This window comes from Pelophylax lessonae, assembly GCF_965119305.1.
Source record: "Pelophylax lessonae genome assembly, chromosome: 1".
Lineage (NCBI taxonomy): Eukaryota > Metazoa > Chordata > Amphibia > Anura > Ranidae > Pelophylax > Pelophylax lessonae.
The window spans coordinates 462,724,621-462,741,890 of record NC_138768.1 but is presented as its reverse complement, the minus strand read 5'-3'; the positions used below and the strand labels follow the sequence as shown (position 1 = coordinate 462,741,890).

Genomic DNA, 17,270 nt, shown 5'->3' with positions numbered 1-17,270 from the left:
AACCGTTATCGGTCGATCACTACTGTATATAGCCTGTGCAGAGAGAGGGACCTAAGAGGCATCATCTACTACAGGCTGTCTTTAAAAAAAAAAAAAAAGACGACGGGGGGGCACCCTGTATAAGATATAGAGCAGCAGCGTTTGGTCTTCATTACAGGAATTTTCTCCAAAAAAAAAAAAGCCTCACACTGGATTATTGAACATCTCTGGAGGAAATCCACAAAGCACAACAAGGTGCAAAAGTAATAACCCACACGTCTTTGTACTTAGACAATATTTGTTGTTTTTCTTTGCTGGGTTCAGCTTTCTGAATTATTTCTCAGCTGTCAGAAGACTGCAGCGCTGCTATGCCGACACCAGAGGGCGCTGAGGCGTTCTGTCAAGCGATGAGTGGTTGTGTCGGCGCGGTGTATTCTGGGAGATGATGTGTGCTGATGCTGCAGTGCCGAGGCTGTAACAGGGAGAGGACTACGTTTCCCATAAAGCCTCGCTCCTTGGTTGCAGAGCAAGGATGGGGTGCTGGTGGCTGGGAACGGTCTAATACACCGGAGGATGGCAGCGTGTGACAGGGAGATATTGTACCATAAGGACAGCTCCCAGGTGACAAATAGCGGATGGTACATGTGATGTACAGGGCTATGGTGTGTCTGGGTGAGAATGGACATTCATGTTTTGTGTGTGGGGGTTTTTATTATTCTGCATCTAGGCATATGATGATCATCAGTTACCCGGATGATGAGATCTCGAGGATTCTGTATGGGTTTGTGTACTAAGGTGCCTGATACCCATCAGATGGCCATAGACAGTGTATAGGTTGGTGTAACTGGGATTGTGTGTGGGATGGATGACATGATGATGTAGGAGTCACATTAATGAGGGCCACCGATTGAAAAGAATGGATCATGTATCAGGAGACATCTAGCTGGTGTACCGTCTCCTGGCTGATCTGTAGGAAAAGATTGTACAAATTGGCATCTGCTTCAGAGAGAAAAATGGATTTTTGTCTGCCTAGCAACAAGAGTGTGGAGGCTGAGAGTAAACTAATTCATTGCTCCTCAAGTCCACCATCATTGGTCCTAAAGTCCACCATCATTGGTCCTAAAGTCCACCATCATTGGTCCTAAAGTCCACCATCATTGGTCCTAAAGTCCACCATCATTGGTCCTAAAGTCCTTTCCGTGAGAGGCTCCACACAGTGCAACTTGTCCCTTCTATCAAAATTCATTCCGTCGCCGCTTCCCCTCATTCAGAAACCTTTCCATTACTTTCCCTTTTGAAATGCTGCAGATTGCAAATTCCGCTTTCAAATCAATCGTGCGATAATCTGATCGTTCGTACACCGCTTTCGTCCAAAAAATTATTCAAAGGGACAAATACGAAAAATTTTCTCGGATGATACAGAGTGTGGGTTATAGAGAAGAGTGTGGAGGCTGAGAGTAAACTAATTCATTGATCCTAAAGTCCACCATCATTGGTCCTAAAGTCCACCATCATTGCTCCTGAAGTCCACCATCATTGGTCCTAAAGTCCACCATCATTGGTCCTAAAGTCCACCATCATTGCTCCTGAAGTCCACCATCATTGGTCCTAAAGTCCACCATCATTGGTCCTAAAGTCCACCATCATTGCTTCTGAAGTCCACCATCATTGCTCCTGAAGTCCATCATCATTGGTCCTAAAGTCCACCTTCATTGCTCCTGAAGTCCACCATCATTGGTTCTAAAGGTCTTTCCATGAGAGGCTCCACACTGTGCAACTTGTCGCTTCTATCACAATCCGCAATAATTCCATCGCCGCTTCCCCCCATTCGGAAACATTTCCATTACTTTCCCTTTTGAAATGCTGCAGATTGCAAATTCCACTTTCCAAGCGATCGTGCGATAATCTGATCGTTCGTACACCGATTTCGTCCGAAAAATTATTCAAAGGGACAAATACGAAATTTTTTCTCGGTTGATACAGTGTGGGTTACAGAGAAGAGTGTGGAGGCTGAGAGTAAACTAATTCATTGCTCCTGAAGTCCACCATCATTGGTCCTAAAGTCCACCATCATTGCTCCTGAAGTCCACCATCATTGGTCCTAAAGTCCTTTCCATGAGAGGCTCCACACCGTGCAACTTGTCGCTTCTATCACAATCCTCAATAATTCCATCACCACTTCCCCTCATTCAGAAACATTTCCATTACTTTCCCTTTTGAAATGCTGCAGATTGCAAATTCCACTTTCCAAGCGATCGTGCGATAATCTGATCGTTCGTACACCGATTTCGTCCGAAAAATTATTCAAAGGGACAAATACGAAATTTTTTCTCGGTTGATACAGTGTGGGTTACAGAGAAGAGTGTGGAGGCTGAGAGTAAACTAATTCATTGCTCCTGAAGTCCACCATCATTGGTCCTAAAGTCCACCATCATTGCTCCTGAAGTCCACCATCATTGGTCCTAAAGTCCTTTCCATGAGAGGCTCCACACCGTGCAACTTGTCGCTTCTATCACAATCCTCAATAATTCCATCACCGCTTCCCCTCATTCAGAAACATTTCCATTACTTTCCCTTTTGAAATGCTGCAGATTGCAAATTCTGCTTTTAAATCGATCGTGCGATAATCTGATCGTTCGTACACAGCTTTCGTCCGAAAAATCATTAGAAGGGACAAATCCAAAAATTTTTCTAGGACGATACTAGATCTTGCGATTTTTGTATAAGCTGTACAGTTTTCATCTGAAAATACAATACAAATGCAATACAATACATTACATCACTTCCAACATTTTTATTCTGTCGTATGAGAATTTGTTTACTTTAGAAACCTCTTCTTCTGTTTTGATATGCGACTACCATGCAAAAAAAAAAATGGATGATCATTACTCCGATAATCTCATTGTGTGTACCAGGCTTAAAGTGTTACTAAACCCACAGCAGGAAAATGAGTGTGAATATGCAGTAAAGCTTGCTTGTTCCCAGATAGCAAGCAATTGTGCTGCAGATTTGAAAATGACTTGCTAAACTATTGCTAGACTTGCCAGGCTTCACAAGTTTGTTGCACACTTGCAGCAAGTCTGCATTGCATGACTCCAAATCAACTTTCTTTGCAAACGTTCTGCAAGTCTGCTGCAAGTTCTGGTTCAGTTATGTTGTGCTATAGTCATCCCACCACAGGGGGTCACTGTGGCTGAAATTACATGTTGTAGACTTGCAGAGCTCTTGATGTAGACTCGCCACTGCAACTTTGCTCTTGCTAGAGACTTGCCACACAAATTTGCTACAAATTGTCAACGTGTCAACTAGAACTTGTGCTTCAAGTGCTCTGCAAGTGTACAACTTGCCAGTCAAAATGTGCAGCAAGTTAACAAGACTTACAATTCAACACTGCCACAAATTTATAGCAAGTTATCCTTGCTATCTGGGTTATACTCACTGTGGAACCCAAGGGGTTAATCCTCTATATTGTGTAAAAAGGCTCTTTGATCCTGTCTTCTCTAATCTTCCCATTCTTTTACTGTCCCCAATCCATCTCCTGATAGAACAGAGCCTTGGAGGCAAGCTTCACATGCTCAGAGACCTTTTTTTTTTTTTTGGGAGGGTGCATGTGATCAGCACAGAGCCAATCAGCACTGTCCAGACAGAGGGTCAGGGGTCCTGCAGCCTCATAGGGCAATCGAGTGAGAATGAAAACTCCTTCTACAAGCTTTAAACAGTGCTCAGCTTGACACTGATCGAAGTCACAAGACTGCTCTAACTGCTGATGGGAAAATGTACTTAGCAGTTTATATTTACTAATTATATTTATTTATACTTACTAAAACAATTGCATTTCCATGTTCTGTGTATTGTGGGTGATCAGATATTGTGAATGCAGAGTCCTGGGTTTAGTAACATCTTAAAGGGATGAATTATCAGTGTATTATCAATTTTCATCAGATCCATACTTCACCTCTCGTATTTTGGGGATCAGATGACGTACTATGCTAATATTGCCTTGCAGAATGTAGCAGTTTGGGTTCCATTCTAGTTTTATGGATGACATTTTTAACCACTTGATCTCCAGAAGGTTTTACCCCCTTTATGACCAGACCATTTTTTTCCAACTCAGCATTGTGCTACTTTAACCACTTTTACTTGAACCACTTGACCTCCTGAAGATTTTACCCCCCTCAGAGCAATTTTTGAACTGGTAGTTGCGCAGTCATGCAACGCAATGCTGTACTCAAACTAAATTTATATAATTTTTTTTTTCCCATGGAGTTTTCTTTTGGTGGTATTTGATCACTACTGTTTTTTTTTTTTTTTTTAAATCATATAAACGGAAAAAGAGTGCACATTTTGAAAAATAGTGGGACTGTGAAAGTACGGCGAGCAATCTGACCGCTTTTACTAACGGGTAATGTGCCAGTTTTGATTCCCTGGCACATCGCCGCTGTCAGTAGAGAGCTCTGCACTGTTTACTTACACAGAGTTCTTTCCTGTCACTCACTTTGTGTGTATCAGGTGTTTTTTTCAGGCATCTTTTTTTCAGGCATGAGTGTTTATTTCAGGCATCTTTGAGGTTTTTTTTTAACAGATTTGCAAATATAGGCGTTTTTCATTTAGGTGTTTTTGCTGTGGCCAATAGAAAGCTGTGTAAGGTGAGGAGTGATGCTAGAAGGGAGCTGCTCTTTGAGCTGAAAACACCTGAAAAAACACCTGAAACTTCTCATTTCTCACGGTTCAGGTGTTTTTCATTGAAGTCAGTGTGGACAAAAATGCTCAAATCTGCTTGAAAAGAAGCTCAAGTACTTTTTTGAGCAACAGGCATTTTGCTACAGGTGACAAAACGCTCAGATGTAAACGGGGGGCCATTGAAATGAATGAGATTTTACTTGTTGAGTGTTTCTGATCATCGAGTTGGAGCTACAAAAAAAAAAACCCTCTCCATTGTGAATGGGGTATATGTGTATCCAGTGCATTCAACAGCTTCACATAATTTGTGCGTATGCAATAAGGGTGACTTCAGTGGGGCTCCATAGGACCGTACAAGCCAAGGATCCATCCTTATGGTTAAAATCAGGGCCAGCAAGCAGGGGAACAGGTGATAAGGGAGGATAGAAAAGCAGAAACTTTAGGAGAAGCTAAACACAATGTATGTCATACCATCAGCATCTTAGGCCTCTTGGACATGGGTGAAAAAAATTACAGCATTTGAAGCTGTTGTGACAGTGTGAGGCCCTGCTGCTGTGAAAATGAAAATAGAAATGACACAGGGTTTGCACATATGCAGTGTGTGCGGCTCTGGAGTATCGATTATGAGCGGAGTAAACCGTTTTTAAAGCTTTCTCTGGGTTTTGGTATTCCCGTATTTGGTTCCGGAGTTTGGAGATTTCAAAGAGTTTTGGGTCGGTAGAAGTCTCCAAGTCAGTGTCCAGGTCTTGTAGGATACCGGCAGGCTTTGAGTGCAGGTGTGCACAGCTCAAGACTCCTGCTTAGGAGACAGATGTGCTCCACTCAAGAGACATTACAGAGTCCATAGAGCTGTGTGGGTTGAGATGGCTAAGTGAGTATGGAGGTCTGAGAGAGCCAAGACGAGTCTAGGGGACTGTGGAAATCTTGAGCTCTCAGAGGAGTAAGAGAGCCTGGCGTGTCTGGAGAGCCCCTATCGAGAGACTAGGGATTGGGCTCAGGCAGCAGGGTGCTGTAACTAAAAAGGCTGAGAGAGCCAGGACAACTGGAAGAGCCAAGAGAGCCATGAGAACTGGGAAAGCTGAATGAACGCAGAGGTACTGTGTAAAATGGTGTAAGGGGACTAAGTAGTGGCACTCCTGAAGAGAGAGCCAGATGGCTTGGCATTGTTTTCGTTACCTGTTTTGATGGTGAAAATCCCCTGCGTGGGCAACTGCTTTTGTTAAACTGTAATTCTGTTTAATAAAAATGGGCTGGCAAGCCCTAAACCACAGTTTGGACTGGCGTTGACTCACTCAAAATGCTTCTACCACTGAGCTAATTACCCCATAAGATCCCAAATGGTTCTCAGAGGCAGGCAAAGCATGCAGTGGAATCGTCTGAATCCTTGCGCAAAAAGTGAAAGTGTGTCATAATCTGGTTGTGCTCCATGTGGAGGAGCCAGAAAACTGGGCATTGCATTCAGCGGGTGCCCCTACGGATAGAGGGCTCCACTTTGAAAAGTTAAAAAAACTGTGGGGGAGATATACCAAAATTTGGAGAACTAAGAATCTGGTGCAGCTGTGCATAGTAACCAATCAGCTTCTAACTTCAGTTTGTTCAATTAAGCTTTGACAATAAAACCTACAAGCTAATTGGTTACTATGCAGTGCTGCACCGGATTCTGTGGGCACTCCTTTTAGTAAATCACCCCCTGTGTGTATGTGACCGAGAGGATGTGAAGATGCTGTAGACTGGTGCATGCAGCATTAACCCTGGCTAAATGGGTTGTTGTCCCTGGCAGCACTGGTCTAAAGGTACCACAGCATGGGAAAGGAACCAGGATAAGAAGGCAGTAAGAGGCCTGTGTGTTGCCTGGGATGCGGTGAGTGGGGGCATGCTCAATTCTCAAGTGCCCTTTGTCCCTGGAAACTGCACAAAATAGCACTGCCCGGCAGAAATTCATATCTGCACTCCAAGTGTCAAGGGGGTGCAAGAGGCTGACTGGCAGCAAAGGTGAAGTGAGGTTGCCAAACGCAGCGCCAGTGAAACCAGTCCTGTAGTCCATGGAGACCCTCTGCTGAGGGTCATGGCAAATGGCGTCTTCAAAAAGGGAAGCTAGCAGTCTGGAAAGGCCAGTGAGTTTTGTCTGAAACTGAGTGGTATCCTGTAGTAAGTGAGGAAAGCGTGTTGTATAGGAGCTGTGGCTCAGTATCCAGCATCCTGCAAGAGTTATGACCAAGGACCTAGGTCTATTTTTGCCCTTGGCAACAGGAAACCTGTTTGGCCTGCAGGGTGCGTTAGAAAGTCCAGGAAGGCTGTATATTCGCCCTGTGGTCATATGGGGGAATTAGCCGGTGAAGGTGCAATAGAGAAGAGGCAACACTCTCAAAATATGAGATCACAACACCTGCCCCGGGGCCAGGACTGGGTTAAAGTCTTACTATTATAAATGTGCAAAAATCTGGCTATGGAACTGACCCACGTGAAGTGGGAATAAACCCAGTTGGGAGACCCACTGTTTGTTTAAAGAGAGACTTGCCACTCTGGAATACCCTGTGTAGTGGTGAGACACAGTTTAAAGCTAAACCCACAGCAATGTTAAGGACTAATAAGGACATATGTTCTCTGCATGTACCTGTGCTAAACCAGCAGAGTGCTGGGACAGTTTTACTTAGGGTGAACATAGAAGTATGTGTGCTATTTAGTGACCGCATCAGATGTGACAGAGGTGTACCTGGAAACCTCCCAGGAGCCCACGCATCAGAGCTTGAGGTTTCTTAGGCCAACTGTGAAGCTGCCCTGGTGGGAAAGAATATCCCTTTAAAGAGGAAGGGTGGTGTGTTAAGAGGTCACAGGATCCAGTTGGTAAGGAAACATGCCAAAGCTGAGAATTTTCTTGGTGCATTTATTAATGGCGATGAAGGTGGGTTGTTTCCCATGGTAACCATAGGCAGGACAGCAAAGATGTCCCTGAAAATCTCCTGAGAACTGTGTGTTGAGCCAGAGGTTGTCCTGGACAGCTCTGATGCTGTAGTGTAACAGAGTAGGCCTGTGCCATGCAGCAGGAGTGTGTGGGTGCAGTCCATTACTTTAAGAATTACCATGTTGATAAGGGGTAATTCAGCATGCTAAAGCTGAAAGTACAAAGGTTGGTGTGGCTGATGAAGCGCCGCCACCATAGCAAGCTGGTAAAATTGGGGTATTGCAACCCCCTTTATTGAAAATGTGCTATCACAGTTTGATGTGGGTCATAGTGACAGGTGTACCTGTTGTTGAGCCATATAATTCCTTTGTGCCTCCTCAGGCAGATGGTGCGGTGCTGTGGAGTACCTGCAACTGGAACACAATGGACTACGATGGTTGATACAAAAGATTATTCGCAATACTTGGCAAGGTTTCCATGTGTAACAGTGGGGTGACATTACTGCCTGCTGTACCAAAAGGAGGGACTGCATAACAGCCAGTAGAAGATGCTGCGTTGGCTGCTGCAGAGGTTAACCCCCTCCAGATGGAAGGCTAGTGCACAGCAGGTGTTTTGTCCATGGCTTAGCAAAGAATAATGATGTGGAGTGTCAAACTGACACAGATCAAGACCTGGAGCAGTTCACTGATACTAAACCTGAAAGGTTGGGAGTGAGACATGTAGCTGGCAGCATTCTAGGAAAGCACCAGACTGGTGTTGGCTCACTCCAGCGGGGAGGACCCTGTAGACGTCTCAGCCTCTCAAGCCTCAGCGAATGAGCCCTCCACGTCCATATTGATGCAAAAATCCCTGAGGAAAGTCTTGAGTATTGAGTCAGGGTGTCTTAAAATGACCGATACATTAATTGAAATGCATTATTTCCTAAAGGCACAGCCATTGTATACATGGGTGTCACATGGCGTAAGGCATTTCTTCTGGTGCAGTCAGAGGTGCGGCTGATCAGATCTTGATGAAGGGCACGTATTCTGCATCAGTCTCCAAACCTCAGGAAATAGAAGGGCCTGAAGTGGATCTAGCAGCGGCAGAGATCCCGTCGGTTACCCACAAAGCAGCTACGAAAAAAGAGAATACTGACAGTATCTGTAACTTTAAGAGTGAAGAGTGTAATATATTACTGAGTGTTACCCTAAATGATGTTTTGGATTCCAAGGGTAACTGTAAAAAGGTTAATGAACCCAAATATACACACAGGGAAGCCAGCAGGAACTACAATAGCAGGGAGGAGGATGGAGAGCAGCTCTGACAGCTGCCCAGGCCAGGCCCCTCTCCTCACCCTAAAAACAATGAGGAGCCTGGGTAAGGAAGGGGTCAGGTCTCAGCCATAAATTATTGGCCCCAGGACATGCTGACAAAATCCTGCTGTAGCCAGGGTCAGCATGGATCAGCAGGGAGTGCCCACATGCGCGCTCCTAACCCGGAACAGGCTGGATGATGTACATGTACATTGTACAATTAAGGGTAATTTTGACATGACTGTAAATTCATCATTTTGAAGTACAGTACAATCTTTTAGTCACTCCTTATTGCTTGCTAAAAACTGGAGTCTTATGGAGTGCATGGGGTTATATGAGCATACCCCTAGTGGTGGCCCTAGAAAAATGATTCCAGTGTCCAATCACCTGAATTTAACTTGCACATAACCCATTGTCTACCAATACAAGTCCTGTGTCCTATATTGTATTCCAGGAAAAGGAATTTGCAGGTAAGTCAAAATTCCCTTTTTGGGATTTGGTACAAAATTCAATTTATATCAAATCAGGTAGGCTCTTGTCCTAAATAGTTGATGGTAGATTTAAAGGACATATACAGTCAGAATATTTGGTGTATGGTCTGTTTTTTTTTTTTTTTTTTTTTAACATACACTGCGCCATATGCTTTGGTCTACAGCCGTGGCCAGAAACTTTGAAAATGACACAAATATAAATTTTTACAAAGTCTACTGACCCAGTTTTTTATGATGGCAATTTGCACATACTCCATGTTATGAAGAGTGATCAGATGAATTGCAATTAATTGCAAAGTCCCTCTTTGCGATGAAAATTAACTTTAATCCCACAAAAAACATTTCCACTGCATTTGTGAAGAAGCCTTCAGCGAGCCCAAGAATGTCTAGCAAGTGCCAGGACTGTCTCCTACAGTGGATTCAGCTGCGGGATCGGGGCACCACCAGTGCAGAGTTTGCTCAGAAATGGCAGCAGGCAAGTGTGAGTGCATCTGTATCTGTACAGTGTACACAGTGAGGATAAGACTTTTGGAGGATGGCCTGGTGCCAAGAAGGGCAGCAAAAAGCCACTTCTCCCTAGAAAAAACATCGGACAGACTATTCTGCAAAAAGTACAGGAATTGGACTGCTGAGGACTGGGGTAAACTCATTCTCTTTGATGAATCTCCTTTCCGATTGTTTGGGGCTCCTGGAAAAAAGCTTCTCCACATAAGAAAAGGTGAGCGCTATAATCAGTCCTGTGTCATGCCAACAGTAAAGCATCCTGAGATCATTCCTGTGTAGGATTGCTTCTCAGCCAAGGGAGTGGGCTCACTTACAATTTTGCATAAAAACACAGCCATGAATAAAGAATGGTACAAACCTCTTCCGAAAGCAACTTCTCTCAACTATCCAAGAACAGTTTGGTGACAAACAATTGCTTTTCCAGCATGATGGAGAACCTTGCCATAAGGCAAAAGCGATAACTAAGTGGCTTGGGGAACAAAACATTAACATTTTTTGTCCATGGCCAAGAAACTCCCCAGACCTTAATCTCATTGAGAACTCGTGGTCAATCTTCAGGAGGCGGGTAAACAAAAAAAACCCCACAAATTTTGACAAACTCCAAGCATTGATTATACAAGAGTGGGCTGCCTCAGTCAAGATGTAGCCCAGAAGTTGATTGACAGCATGCCAGGGCGAACTGCAGAGGTCTTGAAAAAGAAGGGTCAACACTGCAACTTAATGCAATTGTTAATAAAAGCCTTTGACACTTTTGAAATGCTTGTAATTATACTTCAGTATACCATAGTAACATCTGACAAAAATATCTAAAAACATTGAAGCAGCAGACTTTGCGAAAATAATATTTGTGTCATTCTCAAAACTTTTGGCCATGGCTGTACATGCCTAATACAGTAGGTAAAACATGGGTGCACAGTAAGGCTCCTTTTACATAGGGGCAGTGTTTACTGGCCCCCTGAAGTGTGATCTGTGGTGGATCGCTTTTCAGAGGAAGGTAAGAGGAGGTTTGCAAGCATTCAGGTGGCAATACTGCGACCTCTAAAAGTCCTTTTTTTGTTGAACTGTCGAACAGGCATTTTGCATTGCGCTGATGTGCTGCAACCTTAAGTTAAACATTTGTCTTGTGTTTGCATTGCAGACTGATAATACATGCTCTATTTCCATAACATTATCAGACTTTGGGTGCTATAGTTGTGCATGCTAACTTATCCTTATTGCAAAAGAAGGTTACGGTAAGTAAAACTGAGTTTTGGTTTTCGCTTTAATTTTTGCCTGATAGAGATTACATTTTTAAACTAATAATTTAGTGGGCCAATTATTTTGGGAGGGAGGAGTAACAAAAAAGGTGTTGTATTGAAAAAAATAAAAATAAATAATTACATAGTTACATAGTAGTTACGGTTGAATAAAGACGACAGTCCAACCAGTTTAACCTGTGTCAGTGTTTGTGAACGTATTCATTTCCCATACCCCTGAATGTTTTGATCTTTGAGTTGTACGTCCAACAGTCTTTTAAAAGTAGCCATACTCCACACAGTTACTACCATTTGTGGAAGAGAGTTCCACAATCTTATTGCCTTACTGTAAAAAAAAACCTTACGTAGCCTGAGGTTAAATCTCTTCTCCTCTAATAGCATTGTGTGGCCACGTGTCCTCCTTACTTTCCTTGTGACTGAATAGTTTTTTACATGCTGAGATTACAGTTGAGGTATTTGTAAATCACTATCATGTCCCCTCTCAGACTTCTCTTCTCCAGGGAGAATAAATCAAGCGCTTGTAAATGCTCCTCATAATTAAGGCCCTGCAATCCCCTAATCAGTTTAGTAATACATACAGTGGGTACGGAAAGTATGCAGACCCCCTTAAATTTTTCACTCTTTGTTATATTGCAGCCATTTGCTAAAATCATTTAAGTTCATTCTTCTTCCTCATGAATGTACACATAGCACCCCATACTGACAGAAAAACACAGAATTGTTGACATTGTTGCAGATTTATTAAAAAAGAAAAACTGAAATATCACATGGTCCTAAGTATTCAGACCCTTTGCTCAGTATTTAGTAGAAGCCCCCTTTTGATCTAATACAGCCAGGAGTCTTTTTGGGAAAGATGCAACAAGTCTTTCACACCTGCATTTGGGGATCCTCTGCCATTCCTCCTTGCAGATCCTCTCCAGTTCTGTCAGGTTGGATGGTAAACGTTGGTGGACAGCCATTTTTAGGTCTCTCCAGAGATGCTCAATTGGGTTTAAGTCAGGGCTCTGGCTGGGCCATTCAAGAACAGTCACGGAGTTGTTGTGAAGCCACTCCTTCCTTATTTTAGCAGTGTGCTTAGGGTCATTGTCTTGTTGGAAGGTAAACCTTCGGCCCAGTCTGAGGTCCAGAGCACTCTGGAGAAAGTTTTTGTCCAGGATATCCCTGTACTTGGCCGCATTCATCTTTCCCTCGATTGCAACCAGTCATCCTGTCCCTGCAGCTGAAAACACCCCCACAGCATGATGCTGCCACCACCATGCTTCACTGTTGGGACTGTATTGGACAGGTGATGAGCAGTGCCTGGTTTTCTCCACACATACCGCTTAGAATTAAGGCCAAAAAGTTATATTTTGGTCTCATCAGACCAGAGAATCTTATTTCTCACCATCTTGGAGTCCTTCAGGTGTTTTTTTAGCAAACTCCATGCAGGCTTTCATGTGTCTTACACTGAGGAGAGGCTTCCGTCGGGCCACTCTGCCATAAAGCCCCGACTGGTGGAGGGCTGCAGTGATGGTTGACTTTCTACAACTTTCTCCCATCTCCTGACTGCATCTCTGGAGCTCAGCCACAGTGATCTTTGGGTTCTTCTTTACCTCTCTCACCAAGACTCTTCTCCCCCGATAGCTCAGTTTGGCCGGACGGCCAGCTCTAGGAAGGGTTCTGGTCGTCCCAAACATCTTCCATTTGAGGATTATAAAGGCCACTGTGCTCTTAGGAACCTTAAGTGCAGCAGAAATCTTTTTGTAACCTTGGCCAGATCTGTGCCTTGCCACAATTCTGTCTCTGAGCTCTTCAGGCAGTTCCTTTGACCTCCTGATTCTCATTTGCTCTGACATGCATTGTGATCTGGAAGGTCTTATATAGACAGGTGTGTGGCTTTCCTAATCAAGTCCAATCAGTATAATCAAACACAGCTGGACTCAAATGAAGGTGTAGAACCATCTCAAGGATGATCAGAAGAAATGGAAAGCACCTGAGTTAAATATATGAGTGTCACAGCAAAGGGTCTGAATACTTAGGACCATGTGATATTTTCAGTTTTTCTTTTTTAATAAATCTGCAACAATGTCAACAATTCTGTGTTTTTCTGTCAGTATGGGGTGCTATGTGTACATTCATGAGGAAGAAGAATGAACCTAAATGATTTTAGCAAATGGCTGCAATATAACAAAGAGTGAAAAATTTAAGGGGGTCTGAATACTTTCCGTACCCACTGTACATTTGGATGCTGGACTTCCAGAAAATGGCTGCCATGTTGGAAGGGTTTCATAGTAAGGGAGGTAGTAGGCATTCTGAGTATTTGGCTCCCAACTGTCCTTTAGCCTGGAAGTGGGTGCCTCCTCATTCTTCCCTGGAAATACACACAGTGTGCACAGCACCCCTAGAGACTGAAGGAATGACTGGCCTTGACAGTCTGCACTATGGGGGAAGTGGGCATATAGTCCTCTCCTACTCTCTGCATGTCTCTGCAAGGATGACAACAGGTAGCAGAGTTTATTCCTGGCAGTAAGGTACCATGTCTTGGGTGTTGGGATTTAGCGCCAGGAGTGCTGGGAGGCAGGGAGGCCCAGAGTCAGGAGTGCAGGGTGACAAGGAAATGCAATATCAGGTTGTAGAGTGCCAGGGATACGGGGTTCCTCATAGGCCTGAATTCAAAGGCTGTCTACTTATAAGTAGGGATAAGTTTCAGGCTTGGGTGTTACATAAGTTCTACCTGAATCCTAGTTATTCGCAGTTTAGGAAAATAGCTCCATTATAGTTAACAGTTACCAAAAACGCACTTCCTGGGCTCCGAAATGTCGACGGTGGTTTAAAATGATGGAGCTTTCGTTATGTTCCAGCCCCCTCCATATAAAAGTCTGTGTTTCCAGCAGTCTTTTTTTTTTGTGTGAATGATTTGGAGTAGATCGGGAGAGATCTTGGAGGTAGGGAGAGTTTGCCTATACTATATAGTGCTGGAACAATTCTCTATGAAGGCCTCTTGCACACTGCAGCTTGAAAAAGCTCAGTACAGCTTTTTCCTTTAGTTAAAATACAGCCCAATAATTGTAATGTGCCTATGCACACAATTTTTGGTCAGTAATTTATGCCTTATGAGCGCAAATTCCCATTTACATACTGTGCAGAAAAGAACGTGAGAATACGTTTTTGCGCATTTGCGCAAAAATGTGTGTGTGCGTGTAAAATTGTGCAAACGCATGTGTGCAAAAATATGCGCAAATACATTAAAAAAAAAGTCTGAAAAAGTAAATGCTCAAACAGGAGTATCAGTTGCAAGCGGCCTTGCAGCATGGGTGCTCAACCTGTGGCCCTCAATCTGTTGCAAAGCTCCAAGTCCCATGAGGCATTGCATGACTGCTAAAGCCAGAGGCATGATGGGACTTGTAGTTCCACAACAGCTGGAGGGCTGCAGGTTGAGCACCCATGTCTTACAGTCAGTCACATACACAGTCAATGTTTGTTGAAAAGAACTGAAGTAGATAAGCTGAGCTGACAAGAGTGTTCACAGGGAGAAATAGTTGCTGCTGTGCTATACAGTGCTGCAGAAAGTGCTAAATAGAGTGCAATGGTGCTATACACAGTCAATGCATGTTGGAGAGACCTGAAGTAGATAGGAAGAGCTGACAGAGTGCTTGCAATGAGAGATATGTTTGCTGCTATAATATACAGTGCTGCTGAAAAATAGCTATACTCTATGCTGTACTATGCCATATTACATTGAATTGCAGTGCGGTGTGTTACATAACGGGCTTGATTTACTAAAACTGGAGGGGGCAAAATCTGGTGCAGCTCTGCATAGAAACCAATCAGCTTCCTTGTTTTTGTCAAAGCTGAAGTTACAAGCTGATTGGCTACCATGCACAGCTGCACCAGATTTTGCACTCTCCAGTTTTAGTAAATCAGCCCCATAATGTGTACCACGTTGTTCGCTGTGCTGCATTATTGTAAATTTCATCTTGGTGGATTACATGTTATTGTATACCACCCCTCAACTAACTTCTCATGGCCTGTTGGCAGGGATATGGCTAGATTAGCAGAGGAGAAAGAGTGCAGGAGCAGTTCTAGGAAGGCAAGTGGGTATTTTACACCCTTGAGAAGGAGGAAAATGGTGCATTACCAAGTCCAAAATAAATGGCTGCTATGTGCCCTTAAGGAAGAGGAGAAAAAAAAAAAACAGAAATTTTCCAGTAGATCATATGGGGCAGATTGCAGAGCAAAGAATTTTGCCAAATTCAATCTTATTCAAGTAAAAAAATCCTGTGCTTATCCCACCACCACACTAATAAACAAATGTGTAGATGATTAATACAATAATTGAACCTTAAAGTCTATGAAAGCCGCAACTATGTGAGTCCGAACACAAGGCTCATAAAAAGTATCTCAAAAGTGTACTAGTGCGCTTCCCTAAGTGCCGGTTCACACTACCACGGCACGACTTCGGCGCGACTTTGCACGGACTTCATATAATGAATTTCAATGCAAGTCGCTCCGATGTCGCCCCGAAGTAGTACAGGAACTATTTTCTAAGTCGGAGCGACTTGAGTCGCTCCTATTAGAACGGTTCCCGTAGCACTGCATGGACCTCGACTTGTCAGGCTGACCAGTCACCTGACAAGTTGCGGTTGTGTGAATGGGCACTTAATCATCCAAACAATGTGTACAACAAAATATTTGAATAAAGTAAATAAACATGTTAAATATAACTTAATACAATCGTGACAATACAAAAAACAGTATTCAAAATAATAAATGGATAAAAAACAGCTAATGCATGAATAAAGTCCTAAAAGAAAATTGGTTACAAGTGACAGTTCAAGGATTGAATCACATACAAATGACTCAATCCAATAGTGAATATCCAAGTGATTTATCAGTGTCCCAAACAACAAAGAAAACATGAAAACGGTGCTCAGGTGAATGCCTTCCCCACAATAAAAACATGCTTCTTAACAGACGTTTATGATCACAAGTTATAGAGATCTTGCTCGCTAAAGGCCCATACACACGATACGAAAATCGGAAACGATCTGCCGATTTTTGGATCGTTAGTATAGTGCTTTTGACAGCCGATTCCGGATTTTCGTATGACAAAAATTGGATGTGCAGGCTATAAAATTTTTATCATAAGTGAACACAACGTCCAATTTCCGTTCAATTAGTACAGTTTTCTTCCGAAAAAAAATCATAAGAGGAAGAAGACTAGGCATGCTCGTAAACGAAAGAATACATACAAAACAATTCAACACATGACATCACTTCTGTCGTACGAGAATTTACATATGAAAGTAACCGCTTCACTTTCCATATGAGACTAGCATGCAACAAAAAACTAAAGAAAATTTGTCCGATAATCTGATCGTGTGTACGAGGCTTTAGTGTACATCCAAAGGATTCAGCAGCAAGAGGATAGCTCATCCCATTCCACTCTTAGCAGTATAGTAATCCAAGTGTATCAAATACATGAAATAGCAGATTTGTGCTCTCAACATATGCAGAAAGAGGAAAACTTCGTAGTGTAATAAGCTTAACCACTTGCCGTCTGCTCACTCGAGCACTACTGCGGCAAAGTGGTTCGTTTTCGTCTGGCGACGTAGACCTATGTCGCCAGACACTCCCCCTTCTCGGCGGCACCCGCGCTCCGCCGGAGGCTCGCTCCCGCTGTATTCAGTCACAGCGGGAGTCGGGCCAGGGGAGGAGCGGTGGCGATCGCCGCCGCTCTTCCCCGATCGTCGGGGATCAAGTCTGGAGATCCGCTCGCTGTGTGTAAACACAGCGGGCGGATCTCCTAAGTGACAGGCAGGGTCAGATTGCAGGGTTCAGCATAGCTGAATCCTCGATCTGTCCCTGGGTCACTCAGTCACCTCCCCCCCACACGTCAGTAAGCACCAGGCATATATTAACCCCTCCCTCTCCAATAAAATTAACCCCTTCCCTGCCAGTGTAATTTTTACAGTAAAAGTGCATATTTATAGCACTGATTACTGTAGTAATGTCACTGGTACCCCCAAAAGTGTCAAAAATGTCAGTCAGGGGTCCGATCTGTCCGCCGCAATGTCGCAGTCCCGCAAAAAAAATTGCAGATCGCCGCCATTACTCGTTAAAAAAAAAAAACACCAAAAATGACATAAATCTTTCCCTTAGTTAGTAAACGCAATAACTTTTGCGC

At 43.5% G+C, this 17,270-nt stretch overlaps 1 protein-coding gene across 4 annotated transcripts in view; it reads left to right on the top strand.

Annotated features, from left to right (window-relative positions):
- Positions 1 to 413: 413 nt before the first annotated feature.
- The window catches only part of LOC309568295 (survival motor neuron protein 1-like), a 71,298-nt gene continuing 54,441 nt past the window's right edge, over positions 414 to 17,270 (top strand). For 2 of the 4 annotated variants that reach the window (XM_082273962.1, XM_082273960.1), the window contains exon 1: positions 414 to 600. In XM_082273962.1, coding sequence (XP_082130088.1) covers positions 553 to 600 — 48 coding nt within the window. In that variant the 5' untranslated portion in view covers positions 414 to 552. The remainder of the gene's footprint in view (positions 601 to 17,270) is intronic. The other 2 variants (XM_082273961.1, XM_082273963.1) reach the window with 2 other exon arrangements.